The sequence below is a fragment of the Heptranchias perlo genome, chromosome 29 (assembly GCF_035084215.1).
Source record: "Heptranchias perlo isolate sHepPer1 chromosome 29, sHepPer1.hap1, whole genome shotgun sequence".
Taxonomy (NCBI): domain Eukaryota; kingdom Metazoa; phylum Chordata; class Chondrichthyes; order Hexanchiformes; family Hexanchidae; genus Heptranchias; species Heptranchias perlo.
This window is the reverse complement of record NC_090353.1, coordinates 27,809,390-27,836,160: the sequence shown is the minus strand read 5'-3', so window position 1 is coordinate 27,836,160 and position 26,771 is coordinate 27,809,390. Positions and strand designations below refer to the sequence as shown.

General features: G+C 41.5%; 1 protein-coding gene across 3 annotated transcripts in view; it reads left to right on the top strand.

Moving 5' to 3' along the window:
* Positions 1–16,564, top strand: part of fgf22 (fibroblast growth factor 22) — a 165,704-nt gene extending 149,140 nt beyond the window's left edge. For all 3 annotated transcript variants that reach the window (XM_067968358.1, XM_067968357.1, XM_067968359.1), the window contains 2 exons: positions 8,494–8,597; positions 15,408–16,564. In XM_067968358.1, the coding sequence (XP_067824459.1) occupies positions 8,494–8,597; positions 15,408–15,602 (299 nt within the window). In that variant the 3' untranslated portion in view covers positions 15,603–16,564. The remainder of the gene's footprint in view (positions 1–8,493; positions 8,598–15,407) is intronic.
* Positions 16,565–26,771: the final 10,207 nt, after the last annotated feature.

The following is a 26,771-nucleotide window of genomic DNA, read 5'->3' as shown; positions in this document are numbered from 1 at the left end:
AAAATCAAAGAGTGGGTAAGGATCCATTTGTTGTTTGTTCTGGCTAGTCCCCCTCAAAACACCTTTAAAAGTGGTAATAAAGGCAGGTTCGGGTGACAGACTGCCTCTTGTGCTATTCTCTCTGTCATGATAGAAAGTTGGTACATTTTCAAAGTGCTTTCATTTCCTGCATTGTATTTGTGCACATTTTAAATGACTGTAATGGTATGATGTGCTTTGCCATAGTGTGAAGATTTAATGAAATCAAGATCAATGTCATTCTTATTTGCCAAAACGTGAAATTTAGAGTTCGATTTGATGGTCACTAATGCAGAGCAGTAAATGCTAGAAATCATTTTCCGTCAGGAGTGCTTACTTCAGCTTCTGGAAGAAGGCCTAGAGCAGAAAGGGTTACAAAACTAGGTTTGCAGTAGCAGACAGCTTCCTCTCCCCGCCCCGCCCCCCCCACCCCCACCCAAAGGAAAATCCAAGGGGTGAAGAGACGCTTTTGTTCACATTTAACTGTGACAGATCACCACTACAGGGCCAGAATGAGAAAGGCGTGTTGAAATGGGAAGGTAGACCTTAAGCCTACACAAGTGCAGCCAGCATGGGGCACAGAGTCCCAGATCAAAGGTGCTAGTCACGGTCATTAGCTGCAAATGCAGAGTCAACATGAAAAGATGTCTTAGAAGCAGGCCCTCTCCATTTATAACTGAGCAAACTGTGAAATAATTGAAAAGGTATGTCAATCAGAGGAAGGCCATGGTGGGATTTGATGAGTTCCCATGCAGTATTGTACTAACTGGGCTGTGGTGATGGGGCCGGCACAGGAAAAGCTTACTAAAGCCTTAGAAGACTTTGGGTCTGCCCTTTAATCTGTACAATTAATAAGCCTTTTACTCTTTTTTGTACACTCATTGAATATAACTGGGAGCTATTGTTAAAGCCACTCTCAGGTGAGCACTTTGGGGTCAAAAAGGAGCCTTGTCAGAGCTTTATTCTATAGACCACACAGTATTTTAAACCTGACAAAAGGCCCTGTCAGGCCATCAGGTCAGAGATGGTTGATTGATCTCATACCCAGTCCTTTTTTCCACAAGGCCTGTTTCCTTTTGGTTGAAGCGGAGTCACTCTTATGTTTCGAACATGTTACAGCTTTTATTTCAAAGCCCAGAACATTTAACTAGTTTCTTGCCCCAGCACACCAGAAGCCTAAATGCATACTGACAAAGAGTCCTAAAGCGCCTTTGTATTTCATCGCTAAACAGTCCAAGAGCATCAGAGAGAAACGGACTTGAAAGACTAAAATATTCTACATACAGTAACCAGACAACTGGGTTGAAAATAAGTTGTGTTCTTTCTTCATCTTCTGATTAAAACACATTTTAGAATTTTTTTTACAATATATCTAGAGCAAGATAACTATTTCAGAACAAAGGAGAGCTTTGAAATTTGGAAATTCTCACAATAAAAACATGGGCAATGTCTTTGTATAATTACATTATAAATAATCGATGCCACTGATCTACGGGAAAAATGGACGGGATTGTGGAATACAATCCCAATAACACCTGAAAAAAAATCCTAGAAAATCCATATTCCATTGTAATAAAAACAGAATTTGATTTACTCAGTCACCATAAACCAGTCTGCGTAATTATCGACACAGAATCACAGAATGTGATCCTTGAAACCACCAAAAGAAGTCCTGGAATTCCATGTAATAAAATGAAATTAAACCTATTCCATTGTGGTCGAGCAGCTGCCCTCTTAATAATAGAAGTGTAACATGTATCAGGGGCAGATGGCTGGCAGCAAGTTACAGTACAGACTTTGTTAATGAGGGAAGATTTCCTCTGGTCCCTATGTGTTATCAATATCAAAAAACACAGCGGGAATAATTGCTCTGATCGTTATTTTTAATGGGAGTGTAAATGCATTCTTTTAGATCGCATTCACAGATTGGCTGGAAATAATGCACAGAGGACATCTACCCGCTATGTTTATGATTCTAAAATAGAGTGACAGGAGGAAATCATCCCCCGTGTCCTTTTTACTTCTACTTATATTATGTGGTAGATGTGACGAGTTTGGCAGAAGCAGCGTTTATAGGCGAACGAGCGATAAAAATCAGAATACAAAAGCTGAAGTATTATGATAATACCAGCTTGTTATCCAAACAGAATGCAGCAAAATGCACTATCAACTACACACAATATCAAGAAGTATTATCGTGAGTCAATTAATTTGTAATACATTGTTTGTTGTGACACCACAATGAGTTCTAAGCTACGGTGAATTATACAGTAGGCTTTAGACTAGAATTGGCAAAGCAAATTAATGAAAGAACAAGATGAGAGCAGGGGCCTTTGCATTACCTCATGGTACCCTATGTTGGTATAAAACATGTTAGATTTCATTGCAGCCATGAAACTATGGATGAACTATAGGGCTGATTCCTCAGTCAGGAGTGACAGGGAAGTAGGGAAATCACAGGCCTGCAGCACCCGATTTTCCATCCATTAATTTAAATGGTCTGAAAATCAGGCACTGAAGGCCCACGATTAGCCGACCAAAGCTTCCTGTGAGCACCGCTCAATGTCGGGACCACCAACTGGGCAATCCGTCCTTATTTTTGCTGACATTTTTTGATCTTCTCCTTTCTGTCGATAGCTAGGTGCATGGTAATTACTCTTAAAATGTCATTATAACTGGAAGCTCGCAAGTACTTTCATTGGAACAATTTCTCTCCTCCAGCATAAGATGTGTTGGAAAGACGTAACTGATCCACTCAGACTAGAAAGTCCAAGGTTCCATTCTTGGTCTGTGCTGCATTTGCTGATCTCCCTGGGCTGTGGAGGGGAAAATCAGCCAGTTTTCCCATTCCTGATTGCTGTGCGATGATGCTTGCTAGAAAGTGCATGTACATGGGCGTTAGGTGAGGACAGATTACGCACCGTTGGAACGTGCGCCCAAACTCAACAATTCTGGCACATGCTGTCTAAGCTCCCACATGAATAATGACTACTAGGGCAAGGTACCAGAGAGTGCCTAAGTCTAATGGATCCTTACACCAGTAGCAACCAATGCCTTCAGAAGGTAAACAGAGAGAAAAAATTGGCAAAAATAGTGTATCCCCATTGTTACTTTAAATGTGCTCGTAGAACTCAGCTCATTCCCTTTAATAACTAGGAGGTAGCATGTTTCTTCACGAACTCAGACTTAAACCCAGTATTTGCACCTATTCTTTCAGTCCATAGTAATGTAAATTAATCCTTTGTGAAAAGGTTCTATGATTCCTATGAAAGAGAGAGAGAGAGAGAGAGAGATATTAAAATTACCTAGAGGTCAGTCTTCATCAGTCATGAAATGCCTGTTGGGTCCATTACCAAAGTATTACTGCAACAGTGTGGCTCTATAGTCTCCTATTCTCTCCCTACATCCAAACAAATGGTGCTCATTTCATCACCTCGGAAGGCTGAAAGGCAGAGTTCAGTGCTGAAGGCTTGGCCTTGGATCCAGTACTGAACTTCTTCCTGTGCTATATTTACAATAAAAACTCTATTCAGTTCAAATCATCTAAATATGATTTCTCAGCATTTACAAGTACCCATCACTAATCTAATTCATGTGCTCAGCTTTGGTTACCTAGAATGTAATAACTACTGCAAGTACTGTCTAACTTTCAGTATCTCACTGCTATTCTACTGGTGTATGGATTAGATTCAGTGTACAATTCTTCCCATGCTGCCTCAAAAATGCCCTTAATCCCAATCTCAGATAAGAGAATTTTTGATTTTACACACTACCTATCTTTGTTGGCGTTATGCAATTGGCAATTAATGTTAAATTATGGGTGGTATTGTGCTGTGAATAACGTGGACACAGCCTGACATGCAAAGCTCATTCAGATTTGATTGATAGGAAAGGTGACATATAAAATAGCATCATCTAGCCTGTAGCAACAAGATTGTAGATATTACAAGACTCAACACATTGACAGTTGCGTGGAGATGCAACTTAAAAATACATAACAAGGTGATGATAGGTCATCAGATAATGCAAGTGGCATGTCTTCAGCCCCCAGTAGTTTTGGAACCTGGGTTTGTTTTGATGCGGGTTTTTATTATATTACAAATAGTCAATCATTTTGTACATACAATATATTTAACTTCCTCTATAGTGACTTTCAATTGGAAAATCATGGGTGTAGTGACTTGAACCTCCTGCAGCCCTCATGTATTCAATAGTAAAATATCAGCTGGTAGATAATTGTCATTTTCTGTCAAGATAAAATGTTCTGAAGATTTTTCAGTTAATGATGTATTGAAATTAACAACCGCATCTTCTCACAAATTGATGAGCTCATTGTAAACTTGACAATCTGATTTTAAAATTTCACATTTAGTTTATCATCCTGACTGAGAGACCACAGCAAATGAAACCTCTGATAACCTTGGCTATGATTGTGTTCTGCAGTTCCTTAAACCCAACAAAAAATGTAAACTTGCGTGAGGCCTGACATGAGTCGCAGGAGGCTATTTAACAGCAGTGCCAGATGCTGCCTTCACCTGATGTCTACAATTGTACACTTCCAGCAGGGAAAGCTGGAATGTTATCAGGAGCCAAAACATTGGCCAATTTTCCTTTCCTGATCCAGGGATATTGAGGAGAACTGTAGCACCCCAATAATACCCCCAGCTGAGATCCGATAACTCAGCACAGACCAGAGACCAAAATCTGAACCCTCCTTGACTCAGCTAGTCACCTAACAAAACTCACCAAACAATCAGGGAAATCATCAATATCCCTTCCCTTAATCCAAAAAAAACTTTCTACACATTGTAGTCCACATTTCTTTGGCTGACTTTCAGTAGCCATAAAGGGAATTTCTACATCTCAAAATTGTAGCATCCCCCAGTGGCTCAGAAAATTTAGCCAGTGAGTTCTGAGCTTTAAAGACCAGGAAGTTTGTAGGTTCAACCCCTGGTCTGCGTTGATCAACCAGGTCAATGGTAAGGGAGCTACAGCTCCCCTTTTCACTGCTGGATTACGGGGGGAAACATTGGCCACGGTTCTCTTTCCTAATCACTATCCAGAGGCCCTTGCTAGAAGTGCATTGTGTGGATGTTAGGTGAGGACAGGATCAGGTAGTCTGTGATGCCTTCCTATCATCGAATAGGGTGCCAACATTCACCGTCAAGGTTTGCACATGACTATGGCTATGCTGGCAAGGCACCAGTGGGTGCTTGGCATCCATTGACGTCAATATGAACTGTACTGCAGCAAGGGGCCCAATGTGAGCTGTACTCCAGCAAACAGTCGATATGAACTGTACCCAAGGCAAGGAATCAATGTGAACAGTACCCCAGCAAGGAGTCATTTGCTACAGGAAAGAAGAGGGAAGGAAAACATGGTGGAGAAAATTAGCAAGAAAAAATTAACTTAGAGGTTCCAAATTGGATTGGAAGTATTTTTTAAAATTGATTTTACTTAATAAAAAGTTTAAAATATTTGGAGTAATTCTACAAAATATAGCAGTCATTATAGCTTCAACTGTTAGCTCCAGAACTACCAGTTAATGGCAACCTAATAAGTCAAATTCTGTTTTATGACAGGATCCTGGGATTTTATTGGTGTTTTGGGAATTGCATTCTGCGATTCTGTCTGTTGTTCTGAGAAAATTAAAATCTGGTTTGCTTTGTTATCCTTATAGAGCATATAGCGAGTAACAGGGCTTGCTGCTAATGACATTTTATTTATTTTTCACCCAATGATTAATTTCTCATATTTTCTACTGGAACACTTGGAACTCTAGATGACTCTTGGTGATGTTTTAGAATACTATTTATTTGGATCCTTTCAGTAATAGCTGAAGAATGTAGTAAATTTGTACATTTTAACTCAGCATTAACTAGAGCAACTTCAGAGGTTAGCCTCAAGCTGACGGCATCATAGACACTGTAATCTGTTGGTAGACTCAAGGCCCAGAGCCCTACCCCATTCTACATGGCAAGTGAACCAGCTGGATCTTCTTAGTGTTGCCTGAAGGGGCAAATACTTCTTCGTGGAGCTACCCGTCTAAGACTTTACAGTATAACAAGCACAGTTCCACTCGGTGGGGTGGATTTTAATGCTCCCAATGCCCCCCCCCCACACTGATGGCATTTTACCCTCGGATTTGGGTGGCCTGCCCGGGGCCAAGCCTGATAGCCGAACCATGGTGGGAGTCGTGGGGTGGCCTGAATAGGCTATGCTAAGTTATAAATTTAAACTTTTCTGAGGAATCCATGTGAGCCAGGAAGAACTGGGGTGCTCCCCTGGAACCCACAGGGATTCCTTGGTCCTCCCAGCCCCGGCCTTGCCTCCCCCTTTCGGTGTAAGTATCAGCTGCCAACACCCCTCCCCAGCACTAATTATATGCTGGGGACCGTTTCCTTGAGTCCCCGGTGTCCTTGGCTCCCTCCCGTCGGCCCTGACGTCACTCCTGCTGGTTTTAGGCGGGAGACTATTCTGCTTTATTCAAGTGAGGCCCAGGAGTTAAAATGGCCCAGGGTTCACATTGAGCCCCCCTTGGCGGTTTCCCTCCTGCCCCGCATCCCTGCCCGCCTGATCCGGAATGCGCCCCCAGTTAAAATGGACCTCAATTTGTCAGTATATGGAGTCTGGATTATGGTTCAGAATCTCACTCAAACCATGATAAAGGACTCAGTTCTTCTATAGCTAGGAACCCCCAACTAAAAATAGGCCTCATAATCTGTGGTACCAAACATGCAGGTGATGCATGGAACATATAACGTCCCCTTATACATCCTGTTGGCTTTCATTAATGGTGTCTGGTAAACCTGGTTCTTCTACCTGGAGTATTGTGTGCAGTTTTGGTCTCCTTACCCAAGGGTATACTTGCCATAGAGGGAGTGCAGCAAAGGTTCACCAGACTGATTCCTGGGATGGCAGGACTGTCGTCTGAGGAAAGATTGGGTCAACTAGGCCTGTATTCACTTGAGTTTAGAAGAATGAGAGGGGATCTCATTGAAACGTATAAAATTCTGACAGGGCTAGAGACACTGGATGCAGGGAGGATGTTTCTCCTGGCTGGGGAGTCCAGAACGAGGGGTCACAGTCTCAGGATACGGGGTAGGACATTTAGGACTGAGATGAGGAGAAATTTCTTCAGCAGGTGGTGAGCCTGTGGAATTCTCTACCACAGAAGACTGTGGAGGCCAAGTAGCTGAATATATTTAAGAAGGAGCTCGATAGATTTCTGGACAGAAAGCATCAAGGGTTATGGGGAGAGAGCGGGAATGTGGTATTGAGATAGAGGATCAGCCATGATCATATTGAATAGCGGAGCAGGCTCAAGGGGCCAAATTGCCTACTCCTGCTCCTATTTTCTATATTTCTATGTTTTAATAGAAACATTAAGGTTTAACATTGAAGAGTTTTCTGAGCAGGCAAAGTATGGATTGATTGGATTCTTGAAACACAACTAATAATGTACCTAACTTTAAACAGGCAGTCTCAATGCAGTGGGGCAAGTTTACATAACAGCTGGAATAATCCTGCTCAGAAAAGACTACCTTGTTCTTTAATTGGGATAAATTTATAATTAGGAAACACTATAAGGCACATTAGAAATGAACGCAGAATTTACAATGGGCTGGATTTGCTTTGAGTGGCGAATGGACAGACTTGCACTTGCCCATAGACTTTCTATGAGTTTTTGCACAGCAAGTTCCTCTAAATTGGAAAGCCAAAAAGCACCTCGCCCTCTATGGGGCGTCTGGGACCAGTGTGAACAGGGCAACCAGCTGTGAATCTCCTTTACCAATCCGATTGAAGAATCGTTAATATCAGCTCAGAGTCAGAACCAGAAAGTATAAGTTAGATTCGTGAAATCAATGTCAAATCAGGTACAGAAAGCGAAAGAGAAAGGGCAGGAAAGGTTGAATTAAGAGACAGAGATAGAAGAGGCAGAAAGAAAAAGTCCAACAATTCAAATCTGAAAGAATGAGACTCCACACTTGTAAAAGTTAATTTTCACTGCCAGAGAGGTTGTTTGGCAGTACTTAGACTTGAAATGACTTGACTTAACTTTTGTTGGGGAGTCTTGTCAGTATCTGTGATGTCAGCACAGGAACTTCACGTCGGTCAATACATTTGAACGGGGAGCCAGCCGTCGAGATGCCGTTTTCGTGCAGCTTTTGGAGGAGCAGGGCATCTGCGACAGCAACTTCCAGATTTCCGCGTTTAACTGTGCGTGTGATCGCCAGAAGTTGCTGTCCAATTTGCACATGAATAACAGTGATCGCTGTTAGCCTCACTGTTATTTTTACAGCAAAATCCGGGCCAATAGTTTTGACTGCAAGTGTGAATACATGCAGCAGCAGGCATGCAATAATGGTGCAGTGATATCTAGAACTCTACAACATGACAATGCCACTCCAAAACGTTATCAGTCAAAAGGAAAAAAAAAAAACGCTTATAATACATTTTCTTTTTTATTTGCAGGCATAATGGAAATCAGGTCAGTTAATGTTGGAGTAGTCGCAATCAAAGCAGTCAACACTGGCTTTTATTTGGCCATGAACAAGAAGGGAAAGCTATATGGCATGGTAAGGTTATACAAACATCACAGTTTCACGTAGTATTTATAAAACTAGGTCCCAAATTTTCTCTTTGAAACATACTGGGGTGGGGGGGTGGGGAAGGATACTTGCAATTAGCACACCAGCTTTTTGCTTCAGGGAAAATTGCTACAAAATCCAGATTGCTACAAGTGTAACCCATTGCATATTTCAATGCAAAAATTGGCCTTGAACATCTACGGGCCTTTAATCTCAGGAAGGAATTGTTCTCCAGGAACCTCTGCCTCTGACCCCATCAGAGTATGCAGGATCAGGGGTTGGGGGGGAGGCATCCTCTTCTACATGATCCCGGTGGGCATTTGTACCACTATGGGCACATCTAGTGTATCCCACCCCATTATTGGGGGGGAGGGGGATGGAAACAACAGCACTGGAAAATCACTCTGGGGGGGCCCCATGGTGGTGCCACCAGCACAGAAAAATAAATATTATAACCTATTTCCCCGCCCCCCCTCACTTTATTGGGGAGCGGAAAAAGAACAAAAATTGTAGCAAAATCTTAGGGGGCCCAGGTGGTCCTAAACCTATATGCCCCCTAGTTCTGCCTCCTTTTATCCAGTGTATTGGCCTGCTGGCAGGTTCCTAGGCTAGGGCTAAGGAAACACCCAGCTTGGAAGTCCACAGCTATGCCCCCTCTGACACGGGTGAAATTGTTTGGGGCAGACGGAGTTTCCACTCCAAAGAAGGCCCCGTGGATACTGACAGCGCAGGCCAAAAAACAACGTACAAGGTCCCGACTGAATTTGTGGCCCTTCCGCCACAATCGTGCCCTACTTACAGCAGGCATGCACTATCCGGCCCATAGCTTTTCAGGGCCATTATTTTAAAAATTTATGTTTAGCAGGGGTGCCCAGTGATGCACTGCCACAGAGAAACAGGGCCTAGGTTGGCACTCGTGATTCTCCACTGAAGGGTGTTGCCGATTTCAACTGTGCCAACCCTGTCTTTCACTTTGTGCGGGAGATCTTACCTGGTACCTGATTTCTAGCATCCATTTTTAAAAAAAATTCCATTCATGTCTGTAGGTTCTGTTGCAGAGAACAATTTTTCCTCAACTCTGCATTGCGATTGCTAAGTGGTCACACATCATGTGATAGTTGTCTTAAAAAAAATTGGAAACACTAAATTCAGAGGAACACAATGATCTTCTTACAGCATAGGTTTCCAAATGAAGGTCCCCAGACTCTAAAGAATCTTCAAGGTGATCTCTGAAGAGGGACGGGTTCATCAGATTTTTTTATTTTGTATTCAATGACTTATGCCCATCGCTTTACACTAATAATAAACGTTTTCTGTAGTGATAGCACTGTTTTCCTTTGGGTAGCTGATCCTAACTTTTGAAAGTTAGGACGATGGGCCTCCAGGAGTATATCAATGTTTGAAGGGGATCCCCCACATGGAAATGTTTGAAAGCCATTGGCGTATAATGCCCAAATACTGATTTTATTGAATTACAATAAATCCAGCAAATATTATGCGACATAACATTCTCATCAGCGAATAAGAGGACGGCTCTTAACTTAAACATTACCTTGTACCAATGGGTACATATCAAAATATTTTGTCTATTTTAATATAAAAAGATGGACATGAAAAAAAATCATTTGTAAATTAAAATCAAATTTGAAGGAAGTGATTTATTTTGATATATCCACATGCAAAGTAAAAATACAATCTTAGTGTCAACTTCCCCTCCTTTACCATCAGCACCATTTCCCTTCCCTTTTCTAGAATATCCTCCTTCCTTATCTAAGTGGCCATTCTTTATGTGTGAGCCCAAGCAGGCTCTTTGACTGAGAGGGAAAGGGCATGAAGGCCCAGCCTGATCCTGTCCTTACACAATGTCTAATCATGTACACTTTCCAACAAGATTCATTAACTAGCACTAGGAAAGAAAGAACTTGCATTTATACAGCACCTTTCACATCCAAAGAATATCTCAAAGCACTTCACAGCCACTGAATTACCTTTGAAGTGTAGTCACTGTTATGTAGGCAAACATGGAACCCAACTTGCATACAGCAAGGTTCCACAAACAGAATTGAGATGAATGACTAGTTAATCTGTACTGGTGGTCTTGGTTGAGGGATGAATGTTGGCCAGGACACCAGGAGAACTCCCTGCTCCTCTTCACAGAAGTCCAATGAGATCTTTTACATTCACCTGAACAGGCAAATGGAGTCTTTGGTTTAAAGTCTTATCCAAAACACACCTACAAAATCATAGAACTCCCTCGATTAGAAGCACAAACCCTGTCTTATTTTCTCCCCTCCATTGGCCAGTTGTACTGAAATGCCACCTCTCGTTAAAATATTCAATTTTTGCTATATAATAGGAAACATGATCATGGATTCTGTCATTTCTGGGCTGTTATTTTGCCTAAGTAATGTACCAAAGTTTTGTGGATTTACTGATTGAAAAGGACAAGGAGATCGGCCTATCCCTGCCCACATTACTTATTTACTAAGTTACCTAGCAGCTGTTAGAATAATGCCTCTTACTGAACTTCACACCAGACCCTGCAGTTGAGTGGATTCTGATACCTGCCACTGATACTTGTAAGTGTGATGAATTTCATCCCCGTTAAGAACAACAAAAGAACAAAATACAAAGGAAACGCAGTGCCTGGATCATCTTTCATAATCTGACACACAATAAATTCCTACTTTACCACATGCTTCCATATCATGGTTACTGCTTTGGTCTGGAGCACAATACGCCAGACTATCCTGGAGACATCTTAGCAACATTTTACAACCACTTATTTTACCACACTAATTACCCAATGAATTGTTTTGTCTTTATTTTGAAGGAGGGGTGGAGTTGAATTTTTGTGCACATCACTAGCAAATGAAACACTTCCCATCTCAGATGTCCAGTGTCAGCACTCAAATCAGGAATCACTCATCTACCTGCAAAGTTCTCTGTGTTATACGGCACAGTACCAAAGTTCTAAACAAATTACAGCCTCCTGTCTCAAAGTTATACCTTACAACATGTGCTCAATAATTACCACTGCAGCCCGCAAATACATCAATACAAGGTCTACCATCTTTATCTGAGTGAGTCCTGACTTGGATGCTGACACTGGGCACCTGAAATGGGGAAAGGTTCCATTTGCCAGCAAAGAGCACAAAAATTCAAATCCCCCTCCTTCAACAGTGTGTCTGAACTCTAACCTCAAAAGAGCATCCCTTTCTAGCACAGTGTAACATTTCCATTTCTCATACAACCAACCTTGTGCCTCCCTGATGGAAATTATTTCAGTGCCAAAAGGTATCCATCTATGTTCCTCTAAAACACCCGAGAAAGATTTGACCAACAATTGTCCACAACGCAAATATTTGATTGAAGCACCTACACACTAGTTGAAGTTAATGTTACTTTCCCAACAGGAAAGCTGAAAGCTTAACCCTTAAGCTCCTGGAACATTTTGAATGTTCATCATCCTCTGAGTTGACCAATTCTATTACTTAAATCATGCTGCAAAATTGTCAATCTACCAATCATTATGAGGTTTGTTAAATATATAACAATGTTAATAAAAATGGTTAATTCAGAATTTTTATATTATGAATGGCATAGATGCTTTCAAGGGGAAGCTAGTTAGGTACATGAGGGAGAAAGGAATAGAAGGTTATGTTGATAGGGTTAGATGAAGTAGGGTGGGAGGAGGCTCGTGTGGAGCAAAAAGACTGGCATAGACCAGTTGGGCCGAATGGCCTGTTACTGTGCTGTATTCTCTATGTAATATGTAATTCAACCACTTATATGGATGAGATGCAGAGATGCTGCTGGGAGGGGTAGGATCTCCAAGGTCTATGATTCAGCTGCAAACTGCATTTCAACCCCTCACGTGATAGTTAAAAGTAGTCAGCCTGGGTATTGATGCACTTGCTGACTGCTGTAATTATCAAACAAACATTTTATGGTCTAACACTGTGAATTAGGGAGTCATAATTTGGAGAGATCATGGTTTCCTTACTCTCCAGTAGTGCTGTGCCAGCGAGCCCAATGGAATGCAGCAATTGTAATTTCAATTCAAATTGCTTTTCATTCAGAGGCCCTTACAGTCTGCAGCACTGTGAGCTGACCTTTTGGAATCTGTAAAGATGAGTTTGATAACTCTATGCTTTGAATTCCAATCCTTGTAATCCCCACGTTACAAAGTTGCAATTTCCCTTGCACCACTATCTTGCACTTTGCTCCAGACAATGAAGTCAACTATATATTGATTGGCTGAACTCTCAAGGTCATTGACCTTTTATCAGTCTGTTCAAATGAAGTTCAGTGTCTCTTGACAGAAATGCAATGAAAAGTGATGGAGCAGACCCACCAACATCATTTTATTGTTGAGAACAGAAAATTCTGTCAGCAACCCACATTAAAATGAATCACTCGTTGATAATGTTTTATAGATTAAAGTTTCTGCCTAAGACCACATCACAGACTTGGAGGATTGAATAACTATTCCAACTTTCATTTTTTTTTGAGATGGGTGGGGGTGCAGGGAGTTGTATTAGGTGGTCAGCTAGCAACAAGGCTACAGACTACTTGTCACTTAAACTTATTTTCCACTGCTGGGAGCAGACAGATAGATAAGAGTGGAACAGACCATGTGGATAAGGGAGGGGGAAACACAACACAGATCACACTTGCCTGCCTTGTTTGCCAATAACAACTGTGGAGAAATCTGTGGTTGAGATAACCTCACCTTCCTAGATAGTGAGCAACTCCTTTTGGGGAAACAAATGGGAGGAAATGCTGACAAGAGATGAAAAAAAGTTTACTGTAATAATTCACCGTAAAAATTTGAAAATTAAAACATTTTCCCAAAATCCTACTAATCCCCTTGCATAATATCTATGCTCTTTCCTTGGTTGGGTTTGGACTTTCCTGCTTGTAGACATCTCCATATAAATCATCCATGCTACTTTTTTTTATACTGACCTGGATGGAGGTCAGTATAATAAAGTCCCACATAAGAGACTGTTAGCTAAGATAGAAGCCCATGGAATCGAGGGAAAAGTACAGACTTGGTTAGGAAGTTGGCTGAGCGAAAGGCGACAGAGTAGGGATAATGGGTAGCTACTCACATTGGCAGGATGTGACTAGTGGAGTCCTGCAGGGATCTGTCTTGGGGCCTCAATTATTCACGACTTAGATGAAGGCATAGAAAGCCTCATATCTAACTTTGCTGATGACACAAAGATTGATGGCATTGTAAGCAGTGTAGATGAAAAAATAAAATTACAAAGGGATATTGATAGATTAGGTAAATGGGCAAAACTGTGGCAAATGTGAGGTCATCCACTTTGGATCAAAAAAGGATAGAACAGGGTACTTTCTAAATGGTAAAATGTTAAAAACAGTGGCTGTCCAAAGGGACTTAGGGGTTCAGGTACATAGATCATTGAAGTGTCATGAACAGGTGCAGAAAATAATCAGTAAGGCTAATGGAATGCTGGCCTTTATATCTAGAGGACTAGAGTACAAGGGGGCAGAAGTTATGCTGCAGCTATACAAAACCCTGGTTAGACCGCACCTGGAGTATTGTGAGCAGTTCTGGGCACCGCACCTTCGGAAGGACATATTGGCTTTGGAGGGAGTGCAGCGTAGGTTTACTAGAATGATACCCGGACTTCAAGGGTTAAGTTATGAGGAAAGATTCCACAAATTGGGGTTGTATTCTCTAGAGTTTCGAAGGTTAAGGGGTGATCTGATCGAAGTTTATAAGGTATTAAGGGGAACAGATAGGGTGGATAGAGAGAAACTATTTCTGCTGGTTGGGGATTCTAGGAGTAGGGGGCACAGTCTAAAAATTAGAGCTAGACCTTTCAGGAGTAAGATTAGAAAACATTTCTACACACAAAGGGTGGTAGAAGTTTGGAACTCTCTTCCGCAAACGGCAATTGATGCTAGCTCAATTGCTAAATTTAAATCTGAGATAGAAAGCTTTTTGGTTGCCAAAGGTATTAAGGGATATGGGCCAAAGGCAGGTATATGGAGTTAGATCACAGATCAGCCATGATCTTATCAAATGGCGGAGCAGGCAAGAGGGGCTGAATGGCCTACTCCTGTTCCTATATTTCTATGTTCCTATGAGGTATGCATGATGGATGCAGGAAGGGAGTCCCTCCTTAAACAAATTTCCTGCTTCTATTCCCCCCCGATCCTACCCCGAAGATGACCCATCTGCCAAATTTACTCACAGAGGGAAGAATGTTAATGCTTTTCAAATCATGGAGTGTTAATGCACAGAAACAGGCCATTCGGCTCATCAACTTTACCTCGGTATTTTCCTCCATGTTCTCCACGAATCACTGAGTCTCTTCCCAACCTCCTGCCCACTCTCATACCCTTTTTCATTTTCAAGTAACTATCTAATTCCCTTTTAAAATAATTTATGGATTCTGCTTTAAAGACAGTTTGTGGCAAAGAATTTCACAATCGAAGCATCTTCTGCATAAAAAAAAATTCTAAACTCCCCTTTAATGTATTTTTAATTTGTGCCCCATTGTTACTGTCTCGCTGACCAATTATTCTAAATAACTTACCAATTGTAGTCACCCTGGACTACTACAGTGCAATTCATACTGGACAACTATAGACTTCCATTGGCACAGTGCTGGGAAGAGGTCCTCTCTTCTTGAACAGCGTAGATGTGTACTTTGGAGATGGAGGCAACAGAAGAAATCACAGCACATAAGGAAAAAAAGAGAAAAAAACCTGTGGTCTAACAATCTTCCTCCAACTGTTGATTCTTTTCTCTTCTAGGAAGAGTACAACAACAATTGTAAGTTTAAAGAAAGGATAGAAGAAAATGGTTACAATACCTACGCCTCGCTGAAATGGAAGCACAAAGGGCGGCAAATGTTCATCTCATTAAATGGGAAAGGGTCCCCACGCCGGGGACATAAAACAAGGAGAAAACATCTTTCTGCACACTTTCTACCCATGATGGTGCCCTAGAGGTCAGGCTGCGCCCACATGCCCTGAAACTTATATCATTACCAAGTCTTGCCAGTTGACGCTTCAAAAGAAAAATAATGCACATTTCCTTTTTTTTTTATCGTGGAACTCGCATACAGAGCTATTTTCTCTGCATAAAGCTTGCTGCAAGTAACAGAGCATATACTGTTGTAAATATATGTTTTATTGGGACCATTTACAGCGCCTATTCATCAATATAACTTTAGGACTTCTGTAGAGGAAAAAGAAAACCCTTCAGCCACAATAGACAAAAAAAATGAAGCAGTAGGATTTAATGGAACAATTTTTTTTGAAGAAACCTGAAAAGAAGCTGATTTTTTGGCTTAGAGTGTGGACAAAAGCAGTAACAATGCTGTGTGTGTGTCTAGGGGGGCAGGGTGGGGAGAAAAAAAAACTGTTGAGCACCTATACCAAAGTTCTGAATTGTTGCAATGCACAGAAAACTATACTCTAGTTGAAGAAAGACTGCATTTGTAATTTGCACCAGCTTTAGAGAGACTACCTTCAGGTAAACCATTAAAGGTATCTTCCATAAATTCCTGGACTGCATATCAACTGCACTCCCATCATTGAAGATCCACACGCATGAAGTCCAAACTGATCTATTGTGAGCACTGAAGAGATGGATTTGTGACTCTTCTGTTACACACTGACACAAGGGCTCGGCTGCACTGCAAGGCGACTGTTGGACAGGCTGATGATGTTGTAGGAAATGGTCATATTTATGCAATTATAAATCGTGATGTTATTCCTAGGTTAATACAATCAAACGTTTCATTGCATGGAACATTCTTGATGGTGGTTTTGTCAAACCACCAACATCACTTCAGAACAGGGGAAGCTGGCTTTCATGTAACATAACAACTCAATAAATCTCTTTCTTTCCTAGAAAGCACATGCAAGAGATATTGTTTTGTGATGCATTTCTAAAGCTTTTCGATGTGTTTCTTAGAGTGTTGCAACTCTTTTACAACATAGTGAATAAAGTGGTATCTTACTAATTATATCCTTGCAGTTTATCACATTATCTGAACCCCTTGATTCTGTTACCACCATATTTGGGCAACTAAATTAGTACAGCAAAAATTGCTAAAATTCACCGGCAGTTGCAGAGGAAATGGCATATATTGAGGGCAATTGTAGAGAATATTTACCTTTTAGTGTGGCTAGGTTCCAATCAATCAGTTACCCTTCTCACCAGCAGTTTAACTTTCATCAGCAGCATGTTTTCAAGTATCAGAGCTCTACTCAACCTGCCTGCATAATACTGAAGGAAATTTGCAATTGGTTATTACAAGAGCTGCTCTTAAAGTAGGCAAGCACCAAACTCTTTTCCACTCACCACCAATTTAATTCACTCTTAAATTTAAATAGTGCCTTCAGCAAAGTAGAACTGAATATCTGTTTACTGTAAAGAAGAAAGACTTGCATTTATATAGCGCCTTTCACAATTTCAGCTGTGACAGCCATGGCTCAGTGGGTAGCAAGCTTGCCTCTGAGACAGAAGGTTATGGGTTCAAGTCCCACTCCAGCGACTGGAGCACAAAATCCAGGCTGACACCCCCAGTGCAGTATTGAGAGAGTGCTGCACTGTTGGAAGCGCCGTCTTTTGGATGAGACATTAAACTGAGGTCCCGTCTGCCCTCTCAGGTGGACGTAAAAGATCCCACTGCACTATTTCGAAGACGAGCCGGGGAGTTCTCCCAGTGTCCTTGCTATAGAATTAACTGTGTAACTTACCTGCTGTACCCATCGTCGTACCTTAGATTACTTTATATTTCACACAGTTAGAATTGTTGTACAGCTCAGTCCTAAAGAAGAGCTTGGAGCTGAAATTCCTGTAAGTGTGGACGCGCAAGTCAGGCAGATTGTCCATGGGGGAGGTCATAATTTGTGGTGGAACTCAGATGTGTCAGGGATTTCACCCCATTGAAGAATTATTAATCCCCATCAGCTGGAGGGTAGGCATGCCTTGTGCCTACCTTTCCCCCTCCCACTTCCTATGTGCGCAGCCAGCTTTGTGGTTATGCCTGGGCTATCCCAGGAATTCCGCCAGCGCACTTTCCATAGGCCTAGCATAACACACACCTGCTGAGAGCAAGTATGGATTTCGTACTGTGCCTTCCCAAGGCTCCAAGCTTCATAAGAAGTAAAGGTAACCAATTCACAGGAGATCAATCATCACATAATGGCAACACGTTTCCCTGTGGAAAAGGAACATTTGTTTCGAAATTCATTCTTCGGCCCATTAAACACTTCTGGCTGCTGTTACGATTTGTCAACATTTCTTTGGGACAGGCGCTTCTGTTGCACCTCTACAGGCAATTATTAAAATGTTCCTGTCCCCGGGCTTTGAGGCAGGGTCAATAAACTAAGCGATTGATAGCCGCAAGTGAACCCCCTCCCCCCCACACTGCCTTGGGGAGCGGTGATCCCAGAATTTCGGGACTCTTATAAAGAACTTCAAAGCTATATATATATATATATATATATATATAGTAGACATGATTTCATATGCCCCAATATTGGAAGCTAATTTTGACGTCTCTCAAAGAATCCCTCTTCATCACTCATGGTGATCAATGATTCTTACCCATGGAAAGTGCCCTATAAGTGTTCACATAGAAACAAAAAGGCAAAGAAAAAGATCTTTTATGAAAAACATTTTCATAACAAGACAGTTACTAAGAATAAATTGTATAGTCAGTTTATTTTAAAATTATGATTCCTAACACAGCGAATGTCACTTATCCCATTATATATATCAAGTAATGATCCACATGTAAAATCAAATCACCTCACATACATACAAGCTACCAACATGTTTGATTTTTTACTGCAACACACAATTGTTACATGCAAATGCTTTGCAACATGCTCAGCAGATACGACAATAACAATTAACATAAATAATACCCATTGTGTGCTGGCTTCATATGCCAGGTTCTTGATGTGGATGGTGCTGCAGAGAGACAAGCATTCCTCGCCATGTTTGCACAGTTGCATTTTTGTCACTTCTAAATGTATTTCAGTCCCAGAGCTTTAGGACAAATGCTGCTGTCTTTTATGGTTATGAAAATTTCCTGTTAACTTTTCTCCCCGGGTTTACAATGGTTGTTGTGAAACAGAACTGGTGGCTTTGCAATATTGTCCGAGAACCATTCATTCTATATGTAACACGTTAAATGGATGGAAGAAAGTTAACTCGAAAGACTGCAAACATATAAAATACTGAACACTTGTTATTACATACCCGTTCCGTTGAGCGGAGATCTAAGAAACATTATAGAATGTACATTTTATTAAATACACCCTTGTTCTGTACAACAGAAATTTCACGCAAAATAGTAATTGTCCCTTTCACAATTGATTCTTAATGGAGTTGTGGATGTACAGCATAGAAAGTAATTCTTCCCATTGCTTTTAGTATGTCAAAGGTAACACAACCTATCACTTGGAAGGAATGGGGCTATTTTTTTAAGAGACTGGTGACTGTCTTCACAATTGTAAGTTCACAATAATGGAGTGGCCTTTACATCAATGCACACTAACTTCCATTAAATAAGTTTTGTGAAGGTTGCAAGTGGTATTTCTAAATTTCCATAAAAATATCAGTACAAATTGCATTTGATTTGTGTATATTGGAAAAATTGGGCCCCAGCATTCCAAGGTGACATTTTATTTGGCAGCATTTTGAGAATCAGAAACAAGTTGATTTTTATGACTGAACCAGCATCTAAAAATCAATAATGTACACTCTAATTTGCACATTCCTACATGTTAACTTACCAATGGAAGACCTTTAATTCAATTAAACAAGAGTTTAAAGAGAAAGCCAAGGAAGCAACAGTGTCTTTTGTCTTCATTGGCCACATAGTTATTTTCCATGTGGCCATATATATAAGATTACAATACAAAACACTGGACCATCAACCACCACAGTCAAACTAAGAACTAATTTTGTGCAATTAAATTCACCCAAAAGCACTCGCCCAAGCTAAATTACAGATGCACTTACAATTTTCCACCAATAAGGGAGCAACATTGAGCACAGACCTTTCCATAATGGTAGGTGATTCCAGCAAAGTAATATAAATACAAATAGAAATGGTTTCACCAAGGCTTCATCGGCCAGACAGCCAGGGACAATGAGTCAGGTATGACTGTGGCCCATAGTTTGGACATCCCAGACCTAGGAACTTAGTATTTGTTTTAAGGGCATTTTTCCCCAATCGATGAAATTCAGCCATAATCCACTCATACTAAATCCCCAGCGCTCAATTTTTAGACAGGCATTAACCCATTTATTTTAAACAGTTAATGCTTGCCTAAAACATAGTGCACAGAGGTAAAATTGTTAATGGACTATGGGTGATGCTGGCAAGTCTACATTTGTCCATCCCTAGTTGCCCTGAGATGATGATGGTGGGCCTCCTTCTTGAACCTCTGCAGACCTTGTGGAGATGGAGCTGCCATGATGGTGTTAGGTAGGGAAGAGTTTGTTCCTGAACTTTTATGATCGGAAAATTTTGTTTTTTGTAATGTTTTTGAAATTGATTTGGTAAGTAAACAATCTTCCTCTTAAATTTTACTGCCTTTATAAATTGCGTCCAGCACAAATCGGAAAAAAGCTAAAGCTGCTTTCATTGGAAACTTTGCAAATACCACCATCAATTCATCATTGTATAAATTAACATTATTCACACACTTGTGTCAATGCAGATAAATGGATTGTGTATTTTTAATCCTGAAGATATACCACTTAACACACAAAATAAACTTTCAAAATATTTGCAAAGACCATCTTCTAGGTATCTAGGAATCCACATTATAAAATATTAAGATACAACAATTTGCATTTATATAGCGCTTTTAACATAAAAAATGTCCGCAAGCTGCTCCTCAGATTCACCGAGGCAGGAAGGAAGAAATTAGGAGGGGTGACCAAAGGTTTGGTCAAAGAGATAGGTTAAAAGGAGGAGAAAGAGATGGTGAGAAATGGGGAGGGAATTGCCGAGAGTAGGGTCGACATATTTATTGCTCACCCATTCTGATAAAGTTTAAAACTTTATCTGATCAATAATCTACTATATCACATGTAAGTATTTTAACTGGCACACTTTACATGAACTTTACAGCATGCTTTTTATACACATTCCTAAATGTTATTCAAACCACTAATTATGTTCCTAATCTTAGATGCACAATACATTTGAATCCTGAAGAACACATCCAGTCAGGCAAGAAATTTAGACTGCGTGTAAGAATTTTTATTTGTATTAACTGCATTTAAGGGTGTGTAAGGCAGTCATTCTGCAAAAGAAGCAAGGGGACATGCAGAATTTTATTATATTTTATTACAAAGATACCTTTGTACAAAAATTTTTAACTTTTGACAATCTTGGTGAGCATCTGAACCCCTTCTCTTTCAACACATTGGGGTCGATTTTAGCACCCGCGATCGGGTGCGTTCCTGGTGGGCGGGGGGGCTCCGAAAATCGGGGATTCCCGGGGCGGGTTGGGAGCCCGGCTCCAACCTGCCCACTTCCGGGTTTCCCACTGACGCACTCATGTGCGCGCAGCCCCCGCATGTGGGACTCCCGCCAGCAATTAAAGCCGGCGGGGTGCCACTTAAGGTATTTATTTTGGTATTTCAGGTCGTTTATAGACCTGATTATCGAGATATTTTAGGAAGGTTGGGATTTTACAAACCACTGGGACTGTTTCCCGTACTGGGGGAAACACTCCCAGTTCAAATGGACGTGTTGCAGCCATCAGCCTGTGGCAACTGCAAAGGTCCATTTAACAGGTGGTGGGGGGAGACCCTCACTCATTGCAGGAGGCCACTGTCACTTTGGACAAAGTTTGGCCTCCACCACCCTCCTCCTAACAATAAAATTCACCAACTTGCACATTTACCCCAGTGTCCAGACACATGTACCTACCTTGCGGACCCCCTCAGATGTACATCTTCCGGATGGGGGCTGCCGTAGCTGCAGTCATGACCTCCTCGGAGGGCGAACAGCATCACCAGCCTCGCCGGCCACCTCTGACATGTGGAGCTCCACAACACAGTGCTGTGACACATCCACCTGCACAGCAGGAGGGAGGGCAACCGCAGAGAGAGATGCGTCGCAGAGGGCACTACCCTCGCCACAGGGTCCACAGACCGAGGCTCAGCTTCCTGGACCTCTCTGAGCAGCAGTGCACACGGAGGCTCAGTCACTCGACATGTAATCGTGGACATCTGCAGCCTCCTTCATGCCGAGTTGCTCCCGGCTGGCCCGAGCACCATCTTCTTACCTGTCGCTGTCAAAGTCACCACTGCCCTCAACAACTTCTCCTCCGCATCTTTCCAGGGTGCCACCGGGGACATCGCTGATGTCTCTCAGTCGTCTGCACAAAAGAGCCCTGCAAATACACCTACACCCACTCTGCAGTGACATAATGGGTGGTATCAGTTGTGGGTCTTCATTGTGATCCTCAGGAAAGGGCATTATTGCACCAACCAGACAAGATTCGCAAAGACGTGACAGTAGTGGTGCCAATATAATATGTAATGTGAGTTGATCAGAAATTAAATAAGTAAAAACCATGACAAACCCTCAAACACCCTTGTGCATCCCCTTCATGCTCACGACACGTTTGCCTTACGCTGCCTACTGCACATGTGATGCATGCCCTGTGGCTGCAGCACAGGTAGTGGCAGGTTGAGTGAGGCTGACCGTGAAAGAGATGCATGAGAGGGTGAGTATGAGATAGAACCATGAGATTGTATGAGGATTGGGTTGAGTGGTAGTGGCGGGATGAGTAATGGCGAGGTGAGTAAGTGCAGGTAAGATGAGGATGAGGTTTGAGTGGGTATGAGGGGTGATGTGACAGAGTCGTGTTGGCTGTGCAGAAGATGTGGGGTGGGGGCGGTGATGTGGCAGACGGAGTGTAGGGGAATGAGTAAGTGCACTCACTTTGGCTGACCTACTTAGGCCATTGCAGCGCCTCCTGCACTGTATGCAGGTGGGCGATATGTTGGTGGTGCAGGTGACCTCCTCTGCCGCCTCGAGCCAGGCCTTCTTGATGGCAGAGGCAGGCTGCTTCCTCCCGCCCGCCAGGGGGGAAGATCTCCGTCCTCCCCCTCCTCCTCACCCTATCCAATGATACCTAGAGTGAGGCATCATTAAACCTGGGAGCAGCCTTCCCCCTTGGCTGCTCCATGCTGTAATTTTTCCTATTTCTTGCAGCATCAGTCAGTGGAGGACTGCCCCTTTAAATAGAGCTCCTCCAGCTGACAGACCTTACTGCGCATGCGCAGTCCACCCGCCGCGCTGCTTAGCAGCGGGGAACCCAGAACAAAAGGTAAGTGGATCCAATTAGCCTGCTATTGCGTTCGGGGCAGACTGATTTCACCGGGCGCGTTACTCACGCACCCAATTGCCCCCCCCCCGCCGCCCTGGTAATATCGGGCCTATTATCTCCCCCCTTTCCCCCCACCCCTCCCACCACCATAGGCTCTTTGTGTTATTTATCAAATGTGAATAAAACAATGGGCCACCATCCCACCCAAGCTGCAACCAATGCTGGTCTGAACTAATGCTTAGGAGGCATGCCAGACCGTCCTGTGGAGGGCGTGGAGATGGACTTTCTCTTCAATTTCCCTTCCTCTGTGGAAATGTTGCATTCTGTAATTTTGTTCGAGATGAAATTAAAGAATGGATTGACAACGTTCCTTCTGCTAAGCAGTAGAAACACGATTGGGGGAAAACGCTCTGCTTAGTTCATGGTTATGCATTGAGGGAAATGTGTTATGAATTCATGATTTCTATACAATGGCTGTAATTTGGTATATTTAAAAGCCTTAGTTAAATTGTGCTCACATCAGGTACGTTTATCCATTGCAACACCTGAATATATCATAACCTGTCATACAGCACTAACCGCATATGGCCCCTCATCCCTGATTAAAGTGAGTGACCAGATATTAAAATTACAACCGTCTTGCTAGAAGGCCCTTTTTTGCATAATTTTTATAGCAACATCATAATTACCTTCATGAAGACTTCTTCTGCTTGGCACCTCTAGATAAATTGTAAATGCATTCTTTTAGTACAAGTATCAGCTTGGTTCAGTTGGTAATTTGCTTACCTCCGAGTCAAAAGGATGTGGGTTTGAGCCCCACTCCAAGACCTGAGCATGCAATTTAGGCTAACACGTCAGTGGAATATTGAGGCAGTGCTAGAGTGTTGGCTGTGCCACCCTTCAAATGAGCTGTTAAACCAAGAAATAACTGTCAGTTCCAATAGTTCAGGTGAATGTTAAAGATTCCCTGACATATTTGAAGAACAGGGAGCTATCTTGGTTGGCATTCCTCCTTTAACCAACATCACCAAAAGATGAACTGGGCATTTGTCTCATTGTTGTGTGTGGGACCATGGTGTGTGTAAAATGGCTGCTGCGTTTGTCTACAAAATAACAGTATGCTTGGAGATGTGATAAGGTTCCATACAGTTCCAAGTTCTCTCATTCTTCTTATGATTGCGCTAGAAGTATCAACCAAAGGAAATCTTCAAGAACGAGTTGCTGATCTCATTACCAAAGCAATTCTTCCTCCATATCCCTTCAAAACATGCTGCGTAAACCCCCAAAAGAAATAAGGCCTGTAATAAATATCATGCTATGCTTTTTTTTTTGAAATCCTGAGGTTTATTATCCTCACAAATTACCAACTGGCCTGCCCGCAACTTTTATCATATTTTTGAAAATGTAACCACCTCAGTGGACACATTTTGATAAAGCCACGAAGCTCATGATAAAGTATAATTATTTTGTTTTTAATGATTTTGAGATTCAATCAGCAGCACAACAAGCAGAATCTGTGGTAGCACTTAGAACAAGATCAAAGCGGCTCTTTTGATCTCTGTTTAAAAAAAACTTCAGTAGACACGCCATTCTAAATCAAAAGGAACATTCAGATGCCATGCTCAACCAAACATACATAACTTAACAGACACAAAACAAGTGCAGGTGCTTCTTGCGGTGTTACATAGGCACAAACACAAGACCATTATAATAGGATGTTCTGTCTTCTATGTATTAAGTGGTCATTATTGCTTTTGATGGACTGTATTTATGAGGCAGATGTGGCCCGTGTTATAATTGTAACTTAGATGTTTGGCAAACTGTAATGTTTGTTCTGTTTTGTTTCCTAATGTCAAATGTTTATTTTCATGACTTGATTGAATGAATAAATTGGGCAATCCCCTAAATGTCAAATTCTTTTTAAAGGAGTACTGAAGGGTTGAGTCACTCTATACCTAAAGGGTCTACAAGAGTGACAGAGTGCCACAAATTTAATTCCCCAGCCATCACAAGCACAAAAACATTCTAAATCCCTCTTCTATGGTCTGCAGTTGTTCCTGCTTTTCAAAGCACAAGAACTTGGGATTAGGCTTGTTTTGTTTAAAAAAAAGTTCTATGGTACTTTGTGAATGAACCTTAGGACTCATGAGCATAAAACACTCCTTACCCGCAGTGGTTTTTTCTACAAAATGTACGAGTCACTGTTCTACAGTCACTATGTAGGAGGGAGTGGAAGGTCATATTTCAAACTATAGGTACATTTTCAACTTGAAATCTTAACACATTTATGGCTATTGGATACTCATCATTTTAAGTATGAGGAATATGTGTCTAGATACACTTGTATAATTTATTGATACTGGAACCCCACTCTGAGTACTTCTTAAAGAATATACATAAAGTAGAAAATTCCTTTTCTGAGCAGAATTAATTGGATTTTTTTTAAATTCAGAGTATGAGGGCAGAGATTATGAACTGCTTATGCATCTCGTCTTCCCTGCAAATCAAATTTGACCTTTTGTTATTAATTTTTAATTTAAACTTTTTAAATCAAATAAGGCAGAAAATACCTTTAGGAATAGGATTTTGCTTTGTAAAAATAAAAGTAGCATATTAAGAACACTTCACAGAGACCTGTTCAACTATTAGGTGAATTACATTACTTGTCTTCACAGTTATTGATCCCAGAATTTGGTCACAAACTGCAACAGTGGGAGATGAACATATTTAATTTACCACAAGATTTGAAAGAGCCAAGAAACGTCATTCATTACTGGGTCAATTGAAAATTTCAAGACTAAATGACAGATTTTTTTTTTATTAGGTAAGGGTATCAAAGGATATGGATCAAATAGAGGTAAATGGAGTTGAGTTTCAGATCAGCCATGATCTAATTAAATGGTTGAACAGGCTCGAGGGGCTGAATGGCCTACTCTTGTTCCTATGTAAATTATTGTTAGTGAACAGCAATGTCAGCAGGCAAACATTTAACATGTCTGTATAACATCCCTCTGTCCACTATTTTAACAGAGGTGATAGCCCAAAGATGTTTTCCCATTTATTTACTTGTTTCCATAATGGTGCTGATCTTCCAGATCTTTGATTCCAGGGAATACCCATTCCTGGAACGCAAAAGTCAGGACAAAGGACCGGAGACCAGTTGCGCCAAGTCCACCCCTTTTACATTGCCCTGGCCTTTGCACCTCAATCTCCTCTCCAGCATTGGCTGGAAAGCCCTGGGGTGGCTAGCCAGGAATACAATGTTCTCTCGAGTTTTCTGGTGATAGGCCCTACCATGGATGGGATTGCGCCGCAGTTTACCCCAGGTCACATTAATGGCTGAGGACAGGAAATTCTGGCAAACCTGGACCTGGACAGGCACAATATACTTTGGTGCACTGTACCTGTCCAGTACTGGGCAGGGTGGGGAAGATAATTGGCCCCAAATTTTTTAAATCATTTTGAAACGTGTACTTTTTTAGTATTAACACAAGATTGTATTCCAAATCTTCTGCAGCTGAAAACGATGGCAGCATTAGAAGACATTAAACATAGGACTAGATATTGTTTTCCTATCCTCTTGCGTGACTATTATTTTCGATGAAAGTGCACAAATGGATATAATTCAGAACACACTATTCCATTGCAGTGTTATTCAATACCTGTAATCATAGCTTAATATTATCTGAGGAAAAACAGCACTAAACTTTGCCATATGTCTTGCACTTCATTTATAACACTAACGCTGACTGCGCAATTCCAAATGTGCTGCTTCAGGCATGATTATGACCTACT